Below are 20622 nucleotides of genomic sequence, written 5' to 3' on the forward strand. Positions count from 1 at the left end.
AAAATCAAGAAATATGAGAGAGAGAAGAATATTATGGCTTATCCTTGGAGACACCCCATATAGATCACTTGGACTGATAAGAGGAATGAAACTCTGTGATCTTAATACAGATTTCACAACCATGGCAGCGGCAGACTGCACTAGGAGTAAGGGGTTTCACCTACCTAACATCCACTACGCATCAGCCAGAACTCTGGAACAGCTGACAACATTGGCGACTTGCCCTCGCATCAGGTCATCTCTGAGAACAAGATGAGAACTACTCCTGGAGACTGAATTCTAATCAATGTACAAATGGTAAAGTAGTAAGGATACACTTATAAAACATAACTCTTTGACAGCCAACGAGGAGAATGACAGGTCAAGACAGACATGCATCCCAGACTTCTGGATGATACATTTCAAGTTATCATCAAGACTAAAAGAAAAAAAAAGGCAGAGGCCCAGATGGTCATGGGAGACAATATGGTCACTGTGCAAGGCCTTGACCAGGGGAAAGAGAGGGCACTCAGAGGCCACTGCAGCCCCCCAGTAAGTCGTTGAATTAGTAAGAGGAGATTTGTTTTTAAGCCATGGGAAAGACAGGAAACAGGCTCGGATGTTTAGCAGCAAATAATAGCAGATGAACAGACATCCGAGAATGGAGCAAAGGTATTCAAACAAATTTTCTTTTCAACTTGAATGCAAGGAATTGATGAGATGGGCTAGTTGTGGAAACAGACGAAAGTTAACAAATTAAAAAAAATCATCATCATCAAACACTTTGTAGTTGAATTCATCATCTAATAAGCAGTAGTATCTTAGAATCAAAAAGGCTAGAACTATTAGTTGGAAAAACTAAAGCAAAATGGAATGCAGGAGATGACTTTTTTAAAAAAGGAAAAACCAAAAGCCAGCACCTCGCTGCTCTGAAAGAATTCATCTTACAGTAACACACACACGCACGCACACACGCACCCATAACAATCTACAAAATTTTTGAGTACCTGTAGGATAGCTAAGTGATCTGTCACAAACCATAAAATTACAGTGAATGAAAGAGGCTAGAAAAGATGAAGAAGACACTGTCCAAGGGTTGTAGAAAGACACATCTTGTATATTATAAACCACTGTTTATTAAGATAGAAATATACAGACATAATTTCCAAGTTCATAGATTTATACAATGGGATGTACTGTTCTAAAAGACTTATGGAGAATTTATGAAAATAATTAATTTGCAGTTAAAAGACTATTTACTTTGCACATTGAGAATTCAGTTAATATGGAGCAAGGATTTAATTATTTTAAAAGTTATGTTTCAATATATACAGAACATAGGATACATTTTCAGATTAAAAGGTGTTCCTCTTCTAAAAGGACTCTTTACATTCCCTAAATCCAAACACTTCCATTATCGTCCAATAAGGGTGACGTTAATGCCGTTCAGAAATCATGTGTAGAAGATTAAGAGGATGGTTTAAAGAGAAGTGGTTACCACTACACCTTTCCTACCTTTTTGAAACACTAGCATCCAGGGCTGGAAATATAGCTCAGTGTTAGAGTATGTCCACCATGCATGAGGCTCAAGGTTCGATTTCCAGCACTGAGGAAGAGAGGGAGGGGAGAAGAAGGGAAAGAAGGGGAAGAGAAGACAGGATAGGATGCAAGAAAAGAGAATGAGGGCAAAAACACTAACAACTGGACTTTAAGGAGGGTTTTGGCTAGGTTCCATCCTAAAACAACAGGTAATTCCATGATTGCCTAGCTAATGTGTGGGGGAAGCTCATACCAGAGCTGTAGTTCGGTTCTGTTACTCCTCACCTGACCAGGCAGGACAATCAGATGCTCCTGGAGATGTGGACTTGCAATCCACAGTCCAGCATTGCACAGGTACCACCATGGAAAGTCAGGCTGGAGCATGTCAGGGTACCTGAAGCCACAGGCATGCTGGTATAGTTTGGATAGGACTTGATTATGTATCCTGAGGGGTCGTGTGTTAAAATTTAATTTTCATTATGAGGTGGTTGGAAAGAGGAAATTTAATGTGATCATGGAGTTTAAGATGTGAGGCCAGTACAAGCTGGGTAGGATCAGATAATCAAGATGGAGCCCTTGTGATTAGATACTGGCCTTAAAAAAAAAAAAGAGGAGAGTACACAGTACACGCACACATGCATGCACGCGCATGTGCGTGCGCACACGCACGCACACACACACACACACACAGTTCCGTCTCTTGCCAAATGATACCCTATCAGGCCATGAATGGCTGAGAAGGCCATCATGAGATGTAGCCACTTGACTGTGGGTGGGGCCTCAAGAACTATGAGCCAAAATCCACCTTTTTATTTATAAGCTTCCCCAGCTTCCATTGTTTCATTATGGTAATGAAAATGGACTAATATGTCAAAGATATGAAGACAAGGATGCAGGAGACACACATATTAATAATAGGGCAATACTGGACACAGTGAGAAATCCCAAAGGTCCAAATCCATAAGCCTTAGCTTTGATTCAAGAGGGTTCCTCAGATGGAGTTGTGAGGACTTTGGAGCCAGACTCCTGAGTTCCTGTGGCAGGATAAGGACATGTATGACATGATGAACAAATGTGCAGATGACTCAAAGACTCCGAATTCAAGACTTTTAGAAGCTGAATTAATTGAAGGTCCTTTATTTAGGCCTTAGTTTGCTGAGCAAATAATGGGGCATTCGACATAACAAGATGTGTAGAAAATAAATGTGTTGCTTTCTTAGCAGGAAAGAACTTGCTAAAAATTAGAGCTGACTGAGAATGAAATGAGCTGTCTGTGTTACGAGGTGTGATCCCTTTGTCCAGAGGATTTTGAGGAGAAAAGTGATAATCAGTCACAAGAAGTCTGTATCACATGCTTTATTACAAGAAAGGATTTCTAAGTTCCTTTCTACCTCTAGGATTTTATGATCTTTTGGTTCCGGTTGTGGGGCCTGAACTCTGGGCCTGGGTGCTGTCCCTCAGCTCTTCAGCTCAAGGCTAGCGCTCTACCACTTGAGCCACAGCGCCACTTCTGTCTTTTTTCTTTTTGCTTATGTGGTGCTGAGGAATCGAACCCAGGGCCTCATGCAAGCAAGGCAAGCGCTCTACCACTGAGCCACCTTCCCAGCCCTGGATTTTATGATCTTAACCTTTCAAAAAGGCACTGTGTTGTATGTGCATGCATACCTGTGTTAGTACTTGAACTCAGGGCCTGATAGAGTTCTTGCTTGGCTTTTGTTTTTACTAAGGCTGATGTTCTACCACTTGAACCAGAGCTCCAGCTACTTCTGGCATTTCACTGTTCACTTGGAGATCGAAGTCTGAGAGACTATTTTTACCCATGATCCTCAGATCTCAGTCTCCTAAGAAATTAGGAATGTGGGCATGAGCTATTTTCTAGTTTCTAAAAAGTTACTTAAGTTATCTTTAAGTAGTCCTTTACAGAAGGGTTTAAATTTAATATGTCAGTTTGTGAGTACAATGAATCTTGATCAAGGTCACCTCTTTCATTGTTCTCCCCATCCCTCCCACCAAAAAGATTTTTAAGTGGTCATCAGTGAACCACTTGTAAAATGGCAATGGAGGTGGCAATTTTTTTTTATCATTTCACACACAGAAAAAATGATTAAGTGATGTGCTGTAAAAGCTTGCAGCCATTAAGACATGAGTGAACTTCACAGGAAGACATGGGTGAACTATAATTCTGAATGAGCTAGCCCTTCAAAGCACCCAGAAAAATGATTAACAAACTACCGTGAAAGCTAGTAGTTATATCTACAGCCTTCTGTTTTTAGACCTATTGATGCATTTTATAACAGACAAATGGGCAGATATATAAATAGTTCCCACAAACTAGTCCTCATTTTTAGTGAAATAGCAGAAATATCCAAATTAACATCATTGGGTTGCCATATCATTATCAGAGTGAGTCAGAGGAGTTTGACTGGCACCTGCTTTTCCTTCCATTGTGACGTTGTGTGAAAGAGAACTAAAATGTACCTTTTATTTTTTAACAACCTCAATAAGCCAAACAGCTGACTAAAGCCTACCTGCCAATTATGACTTTGGTGAGGACATCAGCACAGACCACATAACACAATAAACCACACGCACACTGGAGCAGTAGCTTTTTGCCCAATAAACACCACCCAGGATAAGAAGAGGTGTGGCTCAACATTGACCTATTTATGACCAGCACTCCTGAAGCCAAGCAGGAAAAGTACCCAACAAGTCCATTCAACAAGGTTCAAAAAGTAGAAAACTCACCATGACCCCTGGGAGGAGTTCCCTCACACCCCGTGTGACCCTGAGAAAGGGGACAGCACTGGGATGGCTTGTCTGCCACAAGATGATTTTAATCTTGCCATGTGGGCAAGATGAAAGAACCTACTGAGACTGGTTGGACAAGACAGGACAGGCTGGAAGATCTAAGAGCCTGTACATGCAAGCAAGTAAGGAAGAGCCAGCATCCTTTTTTTTTTTTTTTTTTTTTTAGCCAGCATCCTTTAGTTTATCTGGATGTGACTAGGGAAAAAAAATGACAGCAAGTGCTATTAACTAGATTAAATTGAAATTTGTGGATGACAGCTGGTGGGCTGAAAAACTCCAAAGACCCAGCTCAGTGTCCTGAAAGCCAGGACATGTGTATAAGATTGCCACAGCCCACCCAAAATCACAGGCAGAATAGGAGATGGAAATAGATGGAACAAAAGCTTTGAGGAGTTTCAAGAGCCATAATAATAGTTACCTAGAGTAGAAAGAACCTCCTAATGCAATTACTTCCAGGTGCTACCTTCACCAATTAGAATGAGGTCAGCCTCCTATATCTGCTGCCACACCTTTGCCATTGTCTAGCAAAGAGCCATGGGCCTCTGTGTGGGAGACTAAGGAAACTCTATTAGATTTCAGAATTGCTCCAGCATTTCCAAACCTTAGCTTCCAAAATCTGAACAGCTTGATCATATCTCTATCACTCAGGAGATTCAAATAGGATTTGTTTAGACCTTATTTTGTAGCAAGGGCTTTCATTTGCCCTCTCCACTTTGGAGAATGTCCCTGCGGTTCCGAAGCATCTTTAACGGCCAAAATAATAGAGTGAAAACATGAAATAACACTGATCAACTCTGATTACAGAGCCAAGAGTCCTGGGGAGAGAATTCTCTAGCCCAAACAATTCTGTACAAATCCTACAGCCTAACAACCACAGCAGGCAAACAAACAAACAAAAAAGACACTAATTAAATGATGTTTACATGGTTCTAAAGAATATTCCCAGAGGGCTGGGAAGGTGGCTCAGTGATAGAGTGCTTGAGGCCCTGGGTTTGATTCCTCAGCATCACATAAGCAGAAAAAGCCAGAAGTGGCACTGTGGCTCAAGTGGTAGAGCGCTAGCCTTGAGCTGAAGGGCTGAGGGACAGCGCCCAGGCCCAGAGTTGAGGCCCCAGGACTGAAACGCACGCGCACACACACATACACACACACAGGACCGAAACGCGCGTGCGCGCGCGCGCACACACACACACACACACACACACACACACACACACACACAAGAATCTTCAGAGAAAAGATTGGAGAAGTAGAGGATAGCAATTCCGAAATCTGCCTTAATGCAATAAAGAATAAAAGAAATGTTCAAAATCATATGTATGCTGTCAAATGAGGGCTTCCTTTCTCTTTTTTCTAAGATGTGAGCAGAGTTTCAGTCTTTTTTACAGTTTAGTGTGTGTTCTTTCCCTCCCCCACATCCTCCCATTCTTTCTTTTCTCCCATTTTTTTTATGTAGTCCATGGTGGTGTCAGAATGTATAATCTTCCTGCCTCTGCCTCTTGAGTGGGGTTTACAGGCGTGTGCCATCATGGCAGCATCTCAGTGGGTTTTTTAAATACAATTCTATTGTTATTATCAAGGTGTGGGACAGAGGGGTTACCATTTCATCATAATGTTTTCTGTATCAGTGGTTATCAATTGGCACCAAGGACCCAAACTTTAGCCATTCTTCCCTGACTCCCCTTTGCATTGTTGTTGTGCTGGTACCAGGGGTTGGACTCAGGGCCCAAGCTTTTTCACTCAAGGATGGCACTCTACCACTTGTTGAGCCACACCTCCACTTCCAGCCCTCTTCCTCTTTAACACTCCGCATTCTCTCCATCAACAAGTCTCTCAGGCCCTCCTTCAGACTTTCCTGAGTGACACTTCTCACCACTGCCACTGGTACATACCATTCTCTCTCTGTTTCAAAGAAACAACCCTAATTCCCAAAATGATCCTGGAATCCCTGGTATGGGAATCGGTGGGCCACGTGTTTCAAGTTCCTTAGGAAATTCCAGCTTTGCCTTTGGCTATCCAATAAGCAAATATGTCCCTGATAGATTATGACCACTTTACCAAAGAAAATAGGATTTTCAGAGGTTAAACAACTCTCAAGGCCACACAGCTTGAAACTCAGTATCACTCCAGGCCAATATAGAACTCTGAGTCTCTTGTTTAACTTTCTCTCAAATTAGTTGTCTATAAGGAATTAGCTTAAGTACTAAGGAGAGAGAGGGCAGTCTATGGGAGTGAAAAGCAGTCTACTTGTGAGGTGGATGCCATGTCTAGTATTCTGAAACCAGGTTGGCCAAGAGTGCATGAGGTACAAACAATAAAGAGTGATTCAATTATCTTGCTTCAGTGGAAAAAAAACAACCCTGACAATTCCAGTTAAACATATAGAAAGATGTCTGACAACTTTTAAAGAAAACTATGAAGTTCAGACTGAGTCTTTGGCATTCAGGCTTAGTAAAGATAAATAAATATGTAAGAGAGTGTTTCATGAACAAGGATGAATTCCCCAGGGACAATCACTTAATAAGATCAGGGGAAATTCAACTAGGCATCTGGGGAAATTAAGATGGTTTTCTTTTCTTTTTTAAAAAATTCCTTTACTAATTATATTCACTTAGAAGTTAGCAAAAAGCCAACTTCCTTCTGCTGAGCTTTGAAGAAAAGATAAGTAACCACCGGGGGTTAAACTGAACCAATAAGGTTCAACTTTTTCTCCTTACTAGGTCAAACTTTGGTTTTTACAGAAAAAAAAAAGTACAAGTTATGTTATTGTCTAACAAAGAAAAGTCTAGATGCAGAAACAAATGAAGGTGGATGAGAACTGTTTTTATAAAACATCACACTGTTTGGACATGATGCATGCAGTGTGACATTCATTTTCTCCTCAGTGCATCAAATGACAATCTTCACCACCAGCTATGGTCATTTCACCCACATCCTGAAGCCAGGGTCCACCACCCATCCAGAAGCCACACTTGCCAGATTAAGAGCCTCACCAAACTAAGAGTCTCAAAATGTAGCTTCAATTAGTAAACAGGGAAGTAAAGTGATTTGGGACTTGTGGTAAGTTCTCACATTTTCCACAATAACCTACAGTAAAGAATATTTCATACCATAGTAGGATTAATCTGCACTTGCAGAAACAATGGAAAAAATGGAAATAGAAAGTTGCCAAAGAAGTTTCAAGGACTGGGCTGGGAAGGTGGCTCAGTGGTAGAGTGCTTGCCTTGCATGCATGAGGGCCTGGGTTCGATTCCTCAGCACCACATACGCAGAGAAAGCCAGAAGTGGTGCTGTGGCTCAAGTGGTAGAGCGCTAGCCTTGAGCTGAAGGGCTGAGGACAGCGCCCAGGCCCAGAGTTCAGGCCTACAACCAACACATACACACAAAAAAAAAAGAAGTTTCAAGGACTTTCACCAAGTTGTTAAGCTACCCCCACGCCCAGCTACAAAAGACTCAATTTGCTGGCTACAAAATACAAGATGAGTAAAACTACTAATCACTACAAATCCCAAAATAAGGAAGCTAGTGAAAACCAAGTACTGACACTACAGAAGAGCTTCTACTGAACACGCTTTACATTAAGGATGGCAGGCAGTCATCTTCACTTCCTTTCTCTAACTCTGACCCTAACCAGGGAAAATGTTCAGGAAAATTGACTGAGTCTATCTGAGAATATTTATCACTACCATTCTGGCAGAGAGATGAACCAAAGAGATGCTTGAAATATAGAGTAGTACATCAACTTTGGATGAAATTTATACAGAAAGATTCGTTTTATGTATTTGGTCAGAGAAGGGACCTGAGATAGGAAAAAATAAATAATTAATTAAAAAGTAGAGTAAGATAAACTAGAAAGGAACTGGAAAGGATCTACTAGTCGCCATTAGGACGACAATACAGCGGGCAAGAGACCCAGGATATGTGGTCATGAGGACAGACGTTCTCAGAATCCAGGAGCTCCTACATGGGGCAATAAGCTGGTTTGGATAAGCTGGTCAACAGCGACAATGAAGAAAGCATGAGCTCATGCTCTTCAGAAACCGTCGCTGTCCTGATTTAGCATTAGAACTGCTCATATGAGCAGGGCCCAGGAGTCTACCCCAGGGTCAGGAACCAGCATCTCTTCTGATTAAGGCAGGAGCCCCCAGTCCTGGAGAGCTAAGAATTGCTTTGAGAGGCACTGAGGGTCAAGCAAGCAGTGGCAGGAGGCTCATGCCATGTCTTTAGAGTGCTAAGTCGTAGCTCTTTACATGTCCCCTACATCAAAGATTTTCAGGAGTTGGACAATGCTCTATCTACATGTGGCTGAGGCTGCAGAAGGTGGAAAATATCTTGCAGAAGTTGGGAAGAAAGGGCTGGGAAGGTGGCTCAGTGGTAGAGCGCTTGCCTTGCTTGCATGAGGCCCTGGGTTCGATTCCTCAGCATCACATAAGCAAAAAAGAAAAAAACTGGAAGTGGTGCTGTGGCTCAAGTGGTAGAGCGCTAGCTTTGAGCTGAATTGCTGAGGGACAGCGCCCAGGCCCAGAGTTCAGGCCCCACGAACGGACAAAAAAAGAAAAAAGAAGTTGGAAAGAAATTGCTTTTTTTTTTTTTTACACCAAATTAGCTTATTCTTGGGATAAATTATCAGAAGGTCCAAAGCCAATAATAGAAGCTCGGCTATTCCAGACTGATGTCAGAACAAACCACTTCCCTAACTCAACACTGTATACTATTATTTATTTGCTTTGCTCACAAAAGCCTGAACAGGTCTGGGCCACCAACATTGTTTCCTGGGTCAAGAAGTAGGTTGCTCAGTAGCAGTCTCTGCCTGAACTGTCACCCGATTAACTTGATGCTATTAAATAGAGCTCCAGATGGGTCGAGATCAGTCACGTCCTTCAGAGAAATCTCACACAATATAATGAAGAGAGGCTGAATTTAAAACCAACACTTCCCTTTGCCAAGTCAATTAGAGGCATAAATAATCCATGAAGCTCAGCTCCAAAGTCCATTTAGACCACAAAAGTGATGGGGACACTGTACATAAAAATACACCACTCAAAGTTCTGTTTCTCACTTATGTTCACATTTGAATGAAAATGAATACTACAGGCAGATTTTTTTGGCTTATTAAAAAGAGATTTTCAAAAAAAAAACAGAAACAGAACAGTCCTCAAAAGAAGCTATCATCTACTCTCATTAAAGCTCTACATTGTTATGTGGGCTATGTCAAAAATCTGTGTTCAATAGGCACTAATGTCACGTGTGAGGTGTTATGAGGACACACGTGTCTGTCTGCCTTCTGTTGTAAACGAAGCCAAAGGCTTCAGTTGCTACTTGAGAGAAGTATATCTTTGCATGTATTTTTCAAGAGCTTACTTGGGATTTCCATTGTAAAATTTTATAGACTAAAACATTCCACTAGCTGCTACCATGTTAGCACATGCTGGAGGTAAAACCTACGGCTGTGTAAGACTGCAGCCACAGGTCATGTGCTACAGGTGCTCTGTAAATACAGCACTCCTGCCAACACACCAAATTTAATACAAATAACAAATGGCAACTACTACATTTTCAACTTTTGTATCAACTAAAAAATGGAATACTTTGGATGTATAGGATTAGAGAAAATGTTACATGCTTATCATGCATTAATATTTTATTCTGATACTACATGTCATAGCATAACTTAATATATTTAATATTTGATTTATAATAAGAAAGATTATTACACACATGGTAACCTACTTCCTTTTACATTTCTTTTGATGTGGCCACTGGATTATTTTAACCAGCATGCATCTAGCATTTGTGGATCCCATTTTATTTCTCTTAGTGCTGATCTGAGATACAAATGCCAATTTGACGTAAGTAGATTTTGTGAGACCATTAGTTAAATGCTAGCTGGTCAAAATTCTGACTTTATTCCAAGTAAAAAGGATGAGAAATAGAAATATTCTCAGTTCTGACATAGGGGCCATTATGTGAAAGTTTGTAGTACATTGAAATCAGAGTCTACAAATTTTTAGTGATTAAAATGAGAAAATATCTAGAATGGTAAGAAGAACTAACTGAAAGTACTTTAAAATGCTTTATGATATAGAACACACTTTGAAAATTTATGGAGATGAGTGTTAACTCAAAAGCTACTTTAAATGGTCTGAAAGAATTCAGACCAATAGTTGGCTTCAAAATCAATAGCTTTACCTTACACATGCTGTCACAAGCAAGAACAAAAAATGCTCACTGTGTTTTCATACAATATAAACCATCTAGGAACAGGTCATTAAATCAGTAAGATTTATTTGAAGAAAACATCCCTAGTATATGAAAGAAAATTAAGATAAATGGAGAGAGAAACTAAGCATAAATAACTCACAATCAGAAATATGTTCATTCTCGCAAGTATAAATATAAATATAAAGTAAATACTCCAACACATCTTTGACTAATGATGCATTCATAAATTCAAATGGAAAAATAAATGTGAGAAAATTCAGAAAAAACAGCAGTGAGGTCATGAGAACTTTAAAAAATTAGTTACAATAAAGAAATTGATATTAAAGGACCAAAGAGACAGACTAAATAGAGAAAAATGGAAAAGAAGGAGTAGGAGGGACATCAGAGAAACCTCAAGTATCATGCAAAATGATTTTTGTTCAAATTAGTATGTCAAAATGATTTACTGAACACTTGGGTATTACATAAATAGATAATAAGCTTAAAATATTACATTAAAGAAAAAACTTCAAGGAAAAAGTCATGTACCAACAAATAAATAAATTAATGTATCACATACTTTCTCTTATGAAATCTACAACAGATGTGAGAGGAATACTAAGGATGACATGGGGGTCAGGAAGGGAATAAAAGGAAAATGGGTGAATGTGATTACAACACACTATATATTTGTGTGAAAATGTCACAATGGGACTAGGAAAGTCATTCAAGTGGTAGAATTATACTTAAGACAAATATCAAAATAAACTCCATTATTTCATATGACATACACTAATAGAAAAGAAGACATTCGATATAAAGCCAACTTTGTATAGAACATGAATGAACAAGTCAGACACAGTCAATCACTAAACTTAACAACCAGATGTGTACAATCTAGTAAAGCAGCTAAGTAAATGTAAAGATTTCATTTTCTGTGCTGTGTATCGTTAAGATAAAAACAAAAGAACACAACCTAATGCCAATGCTGAGCAGTGAGAGTTGAGCAGGGAGTTACAATTCTGTAAAACTGTAAAGTCACGTAACTCATTCCAACCATTGTGAAATTGGTACCAAAATTTACAAAGTGACACATGTTTGACGTAGACATCCCACTTCTCAGGCCTTTGCACAGAAACATAATCTGAAAAGTGAACAAAGATATATGAAGATTCTTCTTCAGGATTTGTTTGAAAAGTCAAAAACATGAAACAATTCGGGGGACAAGGAAGGAGAAATAGACTGGTAGAGTATTAGTACTTGTGTAGCAAGGAGAGTAAGAGAGGCTGAATATGGAGGAAGTACAGCTATGCAAATAGAACAGTGAAAATGTCTAAATTGTTTTGAGAAGGTGAGGGGGAGAAGAGCAAGTGATAGTGAATGTGTGACTGACTGGAATACACTGTCAATATGTGTCGCAATGAAACCACCCTCCCCTTCTTACACCTAACATAAGCTTAAAAATAAAGTCACAATATAAAACACTACAATGGCCTAAAAGGTCTGACCACAGGAGATTCCTTAGTAAACTGCATGCTAATATAAAAATTCCCAACTGTCAAAAATTAATGGCATCCAACTGTGCATTCAACAAGTATTATTGAGCCCCTGATATGTGCTAGTCACTGCTCTGGGCACCGAGAATACAAGTAGGAAAAGTAGACAAAAATCACGGCCAATGAGGACTTCTATTGTATAGTATGATACCGTTTTTCTTCTTTTCTGGAAAACAGAAAGATACACTAAAATGATAATTTCATAATTATGATCTGGTGATATTTGTTTGGCCTCTCTGGGTAGTGATCTTATTGTCCCTTTGAAATATTTTTGTGGTGTGAGTTTTCTCAATAAGTACTACTTCTACAACTACTACTTCTACAACAATTAAACATAAATAAATAAAAACCCCAAAGTTGAACTCTTCCATCAAGAAGAAAGCCTACAGTTGTTTCTTTAGAACAACGTGGAGTAGTGACTATGTGGTAGGCATAACAGGTATTATGAAGACACAGTTTTTGGTGTGTGTGTGTGTGTGTGTGTGTGTGTGTGTGTGGTGTGTCTGTGTGTGTGTGTGTGTGGTGTGTGGTGTGGTGTGTGTGGTGTGGTGTGTGTGGTGTGTGTGTGTGTGTGTGTGTGTGTGTGGTGTGTGTGTGGTGTGGTATGTGTGTGTGTGTGTGTGTGGTGTGTGTGTGTGTGTGTGTGTGTTGCTCAGTTTCAGCAGGAATGTACATGTCTGTATTTACCATGTCTGCATTTAGTTCTAAGTATTCTGCAATCTGGGATCATAGGATCATCTGCTCATTCACCCAGTATCTGTGCTTCAGGAAGGGGAGCAACATTATCAGTGAGCAAAACAGACAAAATCACCTATAATCCTATCTACTTAGGAGGCTGACATCTGAGGATCACAGTTCCAACCTAGCCCAGGTAGGAAAGGCCCTTATCTTCAATTAACCATTAAAAATCTGAAACTGGAGCTGTGGCACAAGTGGTAGAATGCTAGCTTTGAGCAAAAAATGCTCAGGGACAGTGCCCAGACCCTGAGTGCAAGTCCCAGTACCAGCACATGCTACACACACACACACACACACACACACACACACACTGCAGATGGTAAGACCATTGAAAGATTTAGGTTATGGTACAGAGTAAAGAATGAAAGTAAAAACTATTGGCTTCATAATTCTTAACTTTCCCATGTTATAACGTCATCACAGGCTTCAATTTTCATTGTTTTCGAAACAATAGAATGGGGGGGTGAATTTTGCACTATGGATTAGAAAACAGAATTTAGTCCTAATGCACTTAATAATCCAGCATCACTCAAATGAACTGGCATCTAGAAATTTTTCAAATATTGATGATATAAGGGACCACTACACTCATTCTCATTCAGTCATAAACTATGAACTCATCTTCAATGGCAGCACTGGGGTCTCACCCCTAGTTAGCTGGTTACAGCAGGTGCACAATACATGCTTGTCAAATGAAAGTCCTTAATTATCTTTGGTCTGGGCAACTAAAATCACCTCCTAATTTTTGTTTTCCTTTAACAAGAAATTACTTTTCCTGCTCCCTTTGTTTCCTTTTAAGTAAATATAGTATGATACATACTTGTAAACATTTTTTATTTTTTATTTTAATTTTTTATTTTATTGTAACTTGTAAACATTTCAAGTTGGCATTTGGTTCCTCATAACAAGTTCTAAATTTCTCAGTTAACATGTTTCAAACAACCTTGAATACTGTTACATTCTGACATTAGAATATTCAGCAGAGGAAAACACAAACCATGGTGGACTTTTTAAAGTGCATTTTCATTTTCGACAATTTAATGCTTACTAGTTTATAAAGAATAAGGGCTGGGATGTAGCTCAGTGACCAAGTGCTTGCCTAGCAAGTGCAATGTCCTGGGTTCAATCCCCAGTACCAAAAAAAAAGAAAAGATAAAAAAAAACAGTTAAAAAGAAAACAACCAAACAACAACAACAAAAACATTTTTGAAAGAATGAACTTTAAAATACTTATTTTATTCAAGAGTTTTTGGAAATATGAGTACCTGGTTATGATTGGGCCTGTTATTTACCTATTAATTATTTCCCTTCTTTCTTTTGTATATTCACTAAGTAATATGTTCAGCTGGAAAACTCCATTTCCCGGCTTCTCGCCCAGATAGGAGTCTATCCCACCTGCCTGGAAATCTTATATAGATAGCTGGCATCTATCAGCCACATTGTAACTTTATGGGTCATCCACTCAGGACAGTAAAGCCAAAGGGCAATAATGGGCCATTATTCCTGACGGCTGTGTGCCGCAGGAGTAGCTGACAGCTGATACTAGTGTAGAAGTGGGAAAAACAATTCTTTCTACATTATTAACATTGTACTCACTCCTACTTGATTCAGCTGGGGTATGAAAAAAGAGACCAAAAACATCTAGCTTTCTGGAGTTGTTTTGCTTTGTTTTAGTAGTAGGGTTTGAACACAGGGTCTTATGATTGTTAGGTGGGCACTCTACCACTTGAGCCATGCCTCAAGTTGAAGCCTTGTTTTAACTTCACTGCCTCTCAGACAAATTTATCTCTAAGAGTTTCAACTATTATCCCTGACTTTAAGATTCCCAGTTTAGATTTCTCCCATATGTGAAACAACTTTTCTTTCTCTCTTTTTTTTTCCTTTCTCCCTTTTTCTTTCTTTTTTGTGCTAGTTCTCGGGGCATTTTTGCTCAAAGCTAGTGAGTTAACCACATGAGCCTGGCTCCACGTCTGGCTTTTTGGTGGTTAAATGGAGATAAGCATCTCATGGACTTTCCTACCAGGACTAGCTTTGAACTGATCCTCAGATCTCAGATGTCAGCCTCCTGAGTAGCTGGGGATTACAGGCAGCACCCAGTCACATGAATAATTTCTAAGTACCTCTGAGATATGTTCATTTGGATGTCCCACAATAATATCACAATTTAAAGGATCATCTCTTATTGTATTAACTCTCCTCAATTTCCTCACCTTTATTAGCAGACTTTCTCATCCAGATCTGTTGAAGACTATAAAGGAGAGGTCCTCAAAATATGCCTCATCAGCACCAGAATTTTGGGACTCCTGCCTGCCCATTCTCACTCTCTCCTTTAGTCCTAACTATCTATGGTGCCTGTTCTTCTATACCATTCCCCACACTTCTTGAATTAATCTGACTTCTTTTCAGCAGTTCCTTCTTGACAATGGCTCCAAACCCAGCCCTGTCACTTTTGATGCATTGAGAAACTCAAGTAAGAAATTCAATGAACTCTAAGATCTTGTTCAAATATTCAACTCCAAAAGTTTCATTTTGGCATCCAAAAGTTCTCTGTAATCTAGCCATCTCTACCTGCCCAAACTGATATTCTCTGCCTTCTAGGTTTTCCCTCTGCTTCTAGCCAACTTCCTTAAAAACTCTGATGTAAGCCAGGTTCATAGCCACTATTTTCCCATGCAAACACCGCCCAAACTACTGAAATAGACAAGAGTATCCTTTAGGGTCTGTTATCAACAGACCAGCATCCAGCATCATCTGTCAATGTGTGAGAGATTATCTACTCCAGCCTTACCCAAAGTCCTCAAGTAATTCTTATGGACCTTAAAGTTTGAAAAATAACTGCAAGAGGACTCATCAAATCATACCCTATTATGTGGGCACTAAAGTTCTGGTCTCCCACAGAACCTCTGTCATTCATAGCAAGCACAATGTTTAATTAACAATAGCGAGATTATTTTATTTCTTATTTCATTTAAATCCTTTCTCTCCAACTTGGTGGTAAACAATTTACAACCAAGACATTCATGCATCTAACCAATCTGGATTTAAGAAACTGAAACTCATTTGTCACTTCAAGGAGGAAAAAAAAATATTATTTTTAAAGTTGCTTTGTAACAGAAGTCAGAAGACCCAGGTCTGACTACCACTCTCAGCATCTGTTCATGTCCAGCTGTTTCATTCACTTGGATATCTTTATACTCAGTTTTTGCTTGCTTACATCAGCATTATTTACATGACCTATTGCAGCCATTCATTCTCAATATATTACCAGCCCATTCACCTCTGACCCCTTTTTGTTTCCATTTCCATCCTGTCTCTAATCTTCATGCTTCCTAACAGAGATATAATAGCACAGAGAATTTTTTTTTTTTGCCAAGCCACAAGGTTACATATGAATGAGTCTCCTATGGACTGCCTTTGGGTCAGGAACCCACTCTGATCCACTTAACTGAGGTCTAGGAGACTGCAGTTCAATATAAGGCCTTCAAAGAAGCAGGTCCTGTCAAAGGAGAATATTCCTTAGCAAACAAACATGTGGGAAGCAAAGGCAATGAGCCACACCACCAGCCCACGGAGTTATTACTTATTTTGTTTTCATCACAGCCCCAAGCACAATGCTGAACACATCATAAACTGAAAACAAGCAATACAGGAAGGAAGGGTCATTTGTCAAGCACTACCATGCCCAATAACACTGTGGTGGACATGCAGGCAACACAGAAATTAAGTCAGAACCAACCCTGGTTTTCCCAGAGTTCTTACTCCAAACAGGCCATCTGACCTTGGGTGAATTACTGAACCATCGAAAACCAGTTTCTCAACTATCAGATATTTCTCTGCCATCTTCACCAACTTCAAGGAGTCATGTGAGATTCCATGAGGTAATTGTTGTAAAAGTGCTTTGAAAAAAATCATATATTCCAGTCAAAAATGAGACTGCAGCCTTCGAATACTTCAAATCCACTCATACAGTACTTGTGAATTGCGTCTAGGTTTTTTTTCTCTTGTCTCCATTCCCCACAACATATGATCCATTAATCACTGTTTCTTGAAAGCACTAAGTAACAGCATCCTATTACAATAGTATTTTCTACATCACCAACTATTGATTTTCTTTGCTCCCATGGCTCAAATGGTGATGATCAAAATTCATTAATTTCACTCAGAATACAAGAAAAAAGTCTAATTTTATTGTGTATTTTTAATGTTATCTATTCAACTGTATATGCAAAATTCCTGTACTGTTCTTTGTAATTTTCTATTTTCAGTATTTTGCAAAGATAGAAATATGTGTTAAATGCCAACCCTGGTCAATTTGACTCTTGTGTATAGCCTTTTCCCCAAAACAGTATAACACTTTCATGTTGCAATGAGAAAATCCTAGACTTCAGAATTCAGAGACCTGATGTTGACAGGTGGATAATATGGAGGAAAACTAAAATGGCCTGTCTTAATATAGTCATTATGTTATTCTCCTAACTTCGATGTATTTAAAAAAAATTTTTAACCACTTCGTCACCTGTCTCCCATTTTAGGATGGGTGGGGATGGGATGGCAGAGTGAGAATCACTGATGACAAGACAGACTACTTATCAAAAACATGTCACCCTACCCTTGGCAAGGTTCAAGGACAAGATTTATGGGATCGCAAAACCAAAAGAAAGAAAACAGAGCTCTATGATCTTGGCTCTGGCCATGAGCAAAAATCAAGAGATACTCATTGAGGGTCTGCCACACACCACACACCAGACAGGATGCCCAAGGCTGCAGGGCCAGGATGAAGTATTCAGCCTTCCCCATAGCTCCCTGATCGACACCTTGGGGCATCTGTTGCTCAGTGCCTACAAGTGTAGTCAGTCATTCAACAGCTGGCCCTGGGTGGAGCAAAGAAAACAGCTTCCACCTCCCTCAAGTCAGCTCAGCTGGGCAAAGTGTAGGTTCCAGGCGAAAGGAAATGCGAAACGAAACCGGCCCAGTGCCTGGAGAGGCTGCGCTCACTGCGGGAGGCAGAGCTGCACCCAACCCCGACGAAATGCTCCTGGCGCCCAGACAGCCTGGAGACCGTGGATCAAAGGATCTTGCCTTTTGGGAAAGGCAAACCTGTTTCTCTCCGGCTGGGATTTGTCGGGGGGGGGGAGGAGGGGGAGCCGCGCTGGGCAGGGGACGAAGTGGAGTTTTGGCTCAAATGGCAGACTTGCCAGTCGGGGGGGGGGGGGGGGGTGGGGGGCGGGGGGGGGGGGGGGACGAGGGGGCGGGCTGGGGCAGCTGCGTGGAAGCCCGGTTTGCGCGCTGGTGGGCAGGGAGAGAGGGAGGGAGAGGGACCTGGGATATGCATTGGGATACGGATCGCACGGATCACGCTGCAGGGAGTCTCGGGGCTCCCTCCCAGGACACGAATTTGGGGGGGGGGGGTTCTGGAGCCCCGAAAGGCTTTGCGAGTTGCAGAGACGGCAGTGCAGGGGAAGAGGGTCTGCCGGAGACCCGGCAGTGCGGCTGCCAGGAAGGAAGCGGAGGGACGAGATGGCCCCTTCCCGGATGAACACAGCCCAGCCGCAGACACGGACACGCGCCGCGCCGCGCCCCCCACCCCGGCGGGGTCGGCGTCGCCCCCCGCGCGCGCGCGCGCGCCCGGCCCCCCGAGCCCCGCGGGCGGCCTCTCACCCTCCGCGCGGGAGCGGATCTCCGACACGGTCCTCCGCATGGTGGGCATCGCCGCCGCAGCCGCTGGGGGCTCTCGGCGGGGACTCTGCACCTGTCACGCCGCCGATGTCGCCGCGCGGGCTCGGGGACCTGGCTGCGCCCCGCACCCAGGGCTCAGCCGCCGCCCGGGTCCCGCCCGCCGCCCACCCGGGGCAGCAGCACCCGAGCAGCAGGGAGGAGGAGGAAGCGGCGGCCGGGGCGAAGGTGGTAGCGTCCGCTGCGCCGGGCCGGCTTCTCCCCGCAGCCTCCGAGGGGGCGGCCCGGAGGGGCGGGGCCGGGCGCGGGCACGGGGGCGGGGGCTGCGGGACGCGCGCTCACTCGCTCCCGGGGCCGCGGGGGGCGTGGCCGGCGGGAGAGGGGCGGGAAGAGTCCGCGGAGAGGCTCCTGGCCCCGCCCCATTGCGGACTGTACCACTCATCAGAGAGAGGTGGGGGGAGAAATCTCTTCCAGTTTCCTGAGCCCAGGGTGCCCTCGTTCCTGGTCTTTCAGGGAGCGATCCTCTTCGCCCTCTTCATGACTACTACGACCCTGAAAATGTTGAGCAGAGGGAGCGAGGTGCGCCGGCGGTGGTAGGCTCACGAGTCCCCTCGCACCACCCCCGCCCCTGCAGTGGAGAAGCCTGCCTTCTGTAAAGGGGTGTTGGAGCTGAGGGGGAAGGTGGTGGCGTAGGGGTCTGCAAGGCTTAGGGTTAGGTCCTAGCTGGGAAGGGGACTGTTGATTCGCCGTCGGCCTGCAGTTCTAGCCTTTGAACGCCCTGCTTGACTCAAAGCCTGAGCCAGCATTTGTCCCCCTGGTTGCTGCCAGCAGCAACAGGCGGGGAGATGGAGGTCTCCAGAGCAGATGCCCTTCCCTTCCGGGGGGACTTGCCGTGCCTCTGGGCCTGCCCGCGTGGGGCTGGTGCATTCTGCTTGTGCGTAACCTGCAGCCTGATAAAGCTCTCAGACTGCAATAAAATTCTCTGCTGATTGGCCCAAGTAGTTCACCAACGGACTTGGGTGCAGTCGCTTTATTCTTGAAGGGAGTGTGGAGTGTTGGTATGAAAATCCATAAAGATGGTACACGCAGTGTGCCATGTCTCAGGGACTATTGCAGCCTGCTTTCCTTTTGTTTTATATAACTAGATCTCTGCTAACAAGTTGTAGACAGCACAAGGACAGTATTGTGGTTGTAACTCATTTGCACATTTGAGATGGGATGTGAGGTTTTGTGTAGATTCTGTTGAGCTGCTGAACTTCCAAGAAAGGAATAAACTAGATTATAGGACATTAGCTTCTCCCTTCATCTTGAACTCTTCCTCTTGGCACCCAGTGGAGGAGCGCTACCATGGAGACCTTTTATTTGTGCCCCTTTCAGATCCTGAAGGGAAAGATGTTGGAGAGGTTTGATCTGAGAGAGTTGATTATAAGTCAGGCCTCAGGAAAAAAAGATGAAACAAAATCTGCTAATAGCATCTTGTCTCCTTTTATGCTATTTCCTCTGCTTCCTGCAGGTAGCATTTGCTAATCAGAACACTGTCCTACATTTATAGCCACTCAGGCGGTAAATACATATTTATGAGGAACCCACTATACATGGCTTTCATTCAGAGGCTGGGATTAGAACAAAGGAAATGTATTCCCAGTGCTCATGGGATATCTCAGGTTAGAGGAGTACTCAAAGATGATGATCATGATTTAAAAGTATGGCCAAGTAAAAAAGTGAATTTATTAGACTACCATTACTGGCTATTTAATTCCTTCTAAGACCCAAGTGCTCCTGGAATGAAACAGGCTTTCCAAGACTTGATGAACATGTGTCTAAAACAAATTAAGAGGCTAAGTACAGCAAATAAATTTTTGAAGCTTTAAAAATAATGGCAAATGGTTCTAGGAACAGGTAGTTCATGCCTGTAATTCTAACTGCTCAGGAAGCAGAGACATGAAATATTGCAGTTCCTTAACGAACTTTACAACTTTGGCTGGGCGGGGGAGGGGGGATGGCGGGAAGGGGTTGGGGGGGGGAAGATGGGAAGGGATTGGAAGGGATGGGAAGGGGAAACAAAGGAGGAGGCAACAATGCTTGATAAGAAATGTACTCATTATCTTGCCCATGTAATTGTAACCCC

General features: G+C 42.2%; 1 protein-coding gene across 2 annotated transcripts in view; it reads right to left on the reverse strand.

Annotated features, from left to right (window-relative positions):
• Positions 1 to 18598, reverse strand: part of Atp8a1 (ATPase, aminophospholipid transporter (APLT), class I, type 8A, member 1) — a 215387-nt gene extending 196789 nt beyond the window's left edge. For both annotated transcript variants that reach the window (XM_013009074.1, XM_013009073.1), the window contains exon 1: positions 18480 to 18598. In XM_013009074.1, coding sequence (XP_012864528.1) covers positions 18480 to 18528 — 49 coding nt within the window. In that variant the 5' untranslated portion in view covers positions 18529 to 18598. The remainder of the gene's footprint in view (positions 1 to 18479) is intronic.
• Positions 18599 to 20622: the final 2024 nt, after the last annotated feature.

Source organism: Dipodomys ordii, unplaced genomic scaffold (assembly GCF_000151885.1).
Source record: "Dipodomys ordii isolate 6190 unplaced genomic scaffold, Dord_2.0 Scaffold8, whole genome shotgun sequence".
NCBI classification, from domain to species: Eukaryota; Metazoa; Chordata; class Mammalia; order Rodentia; family Heteromyidae; genus Dipodomys; species Dipodomys ordii.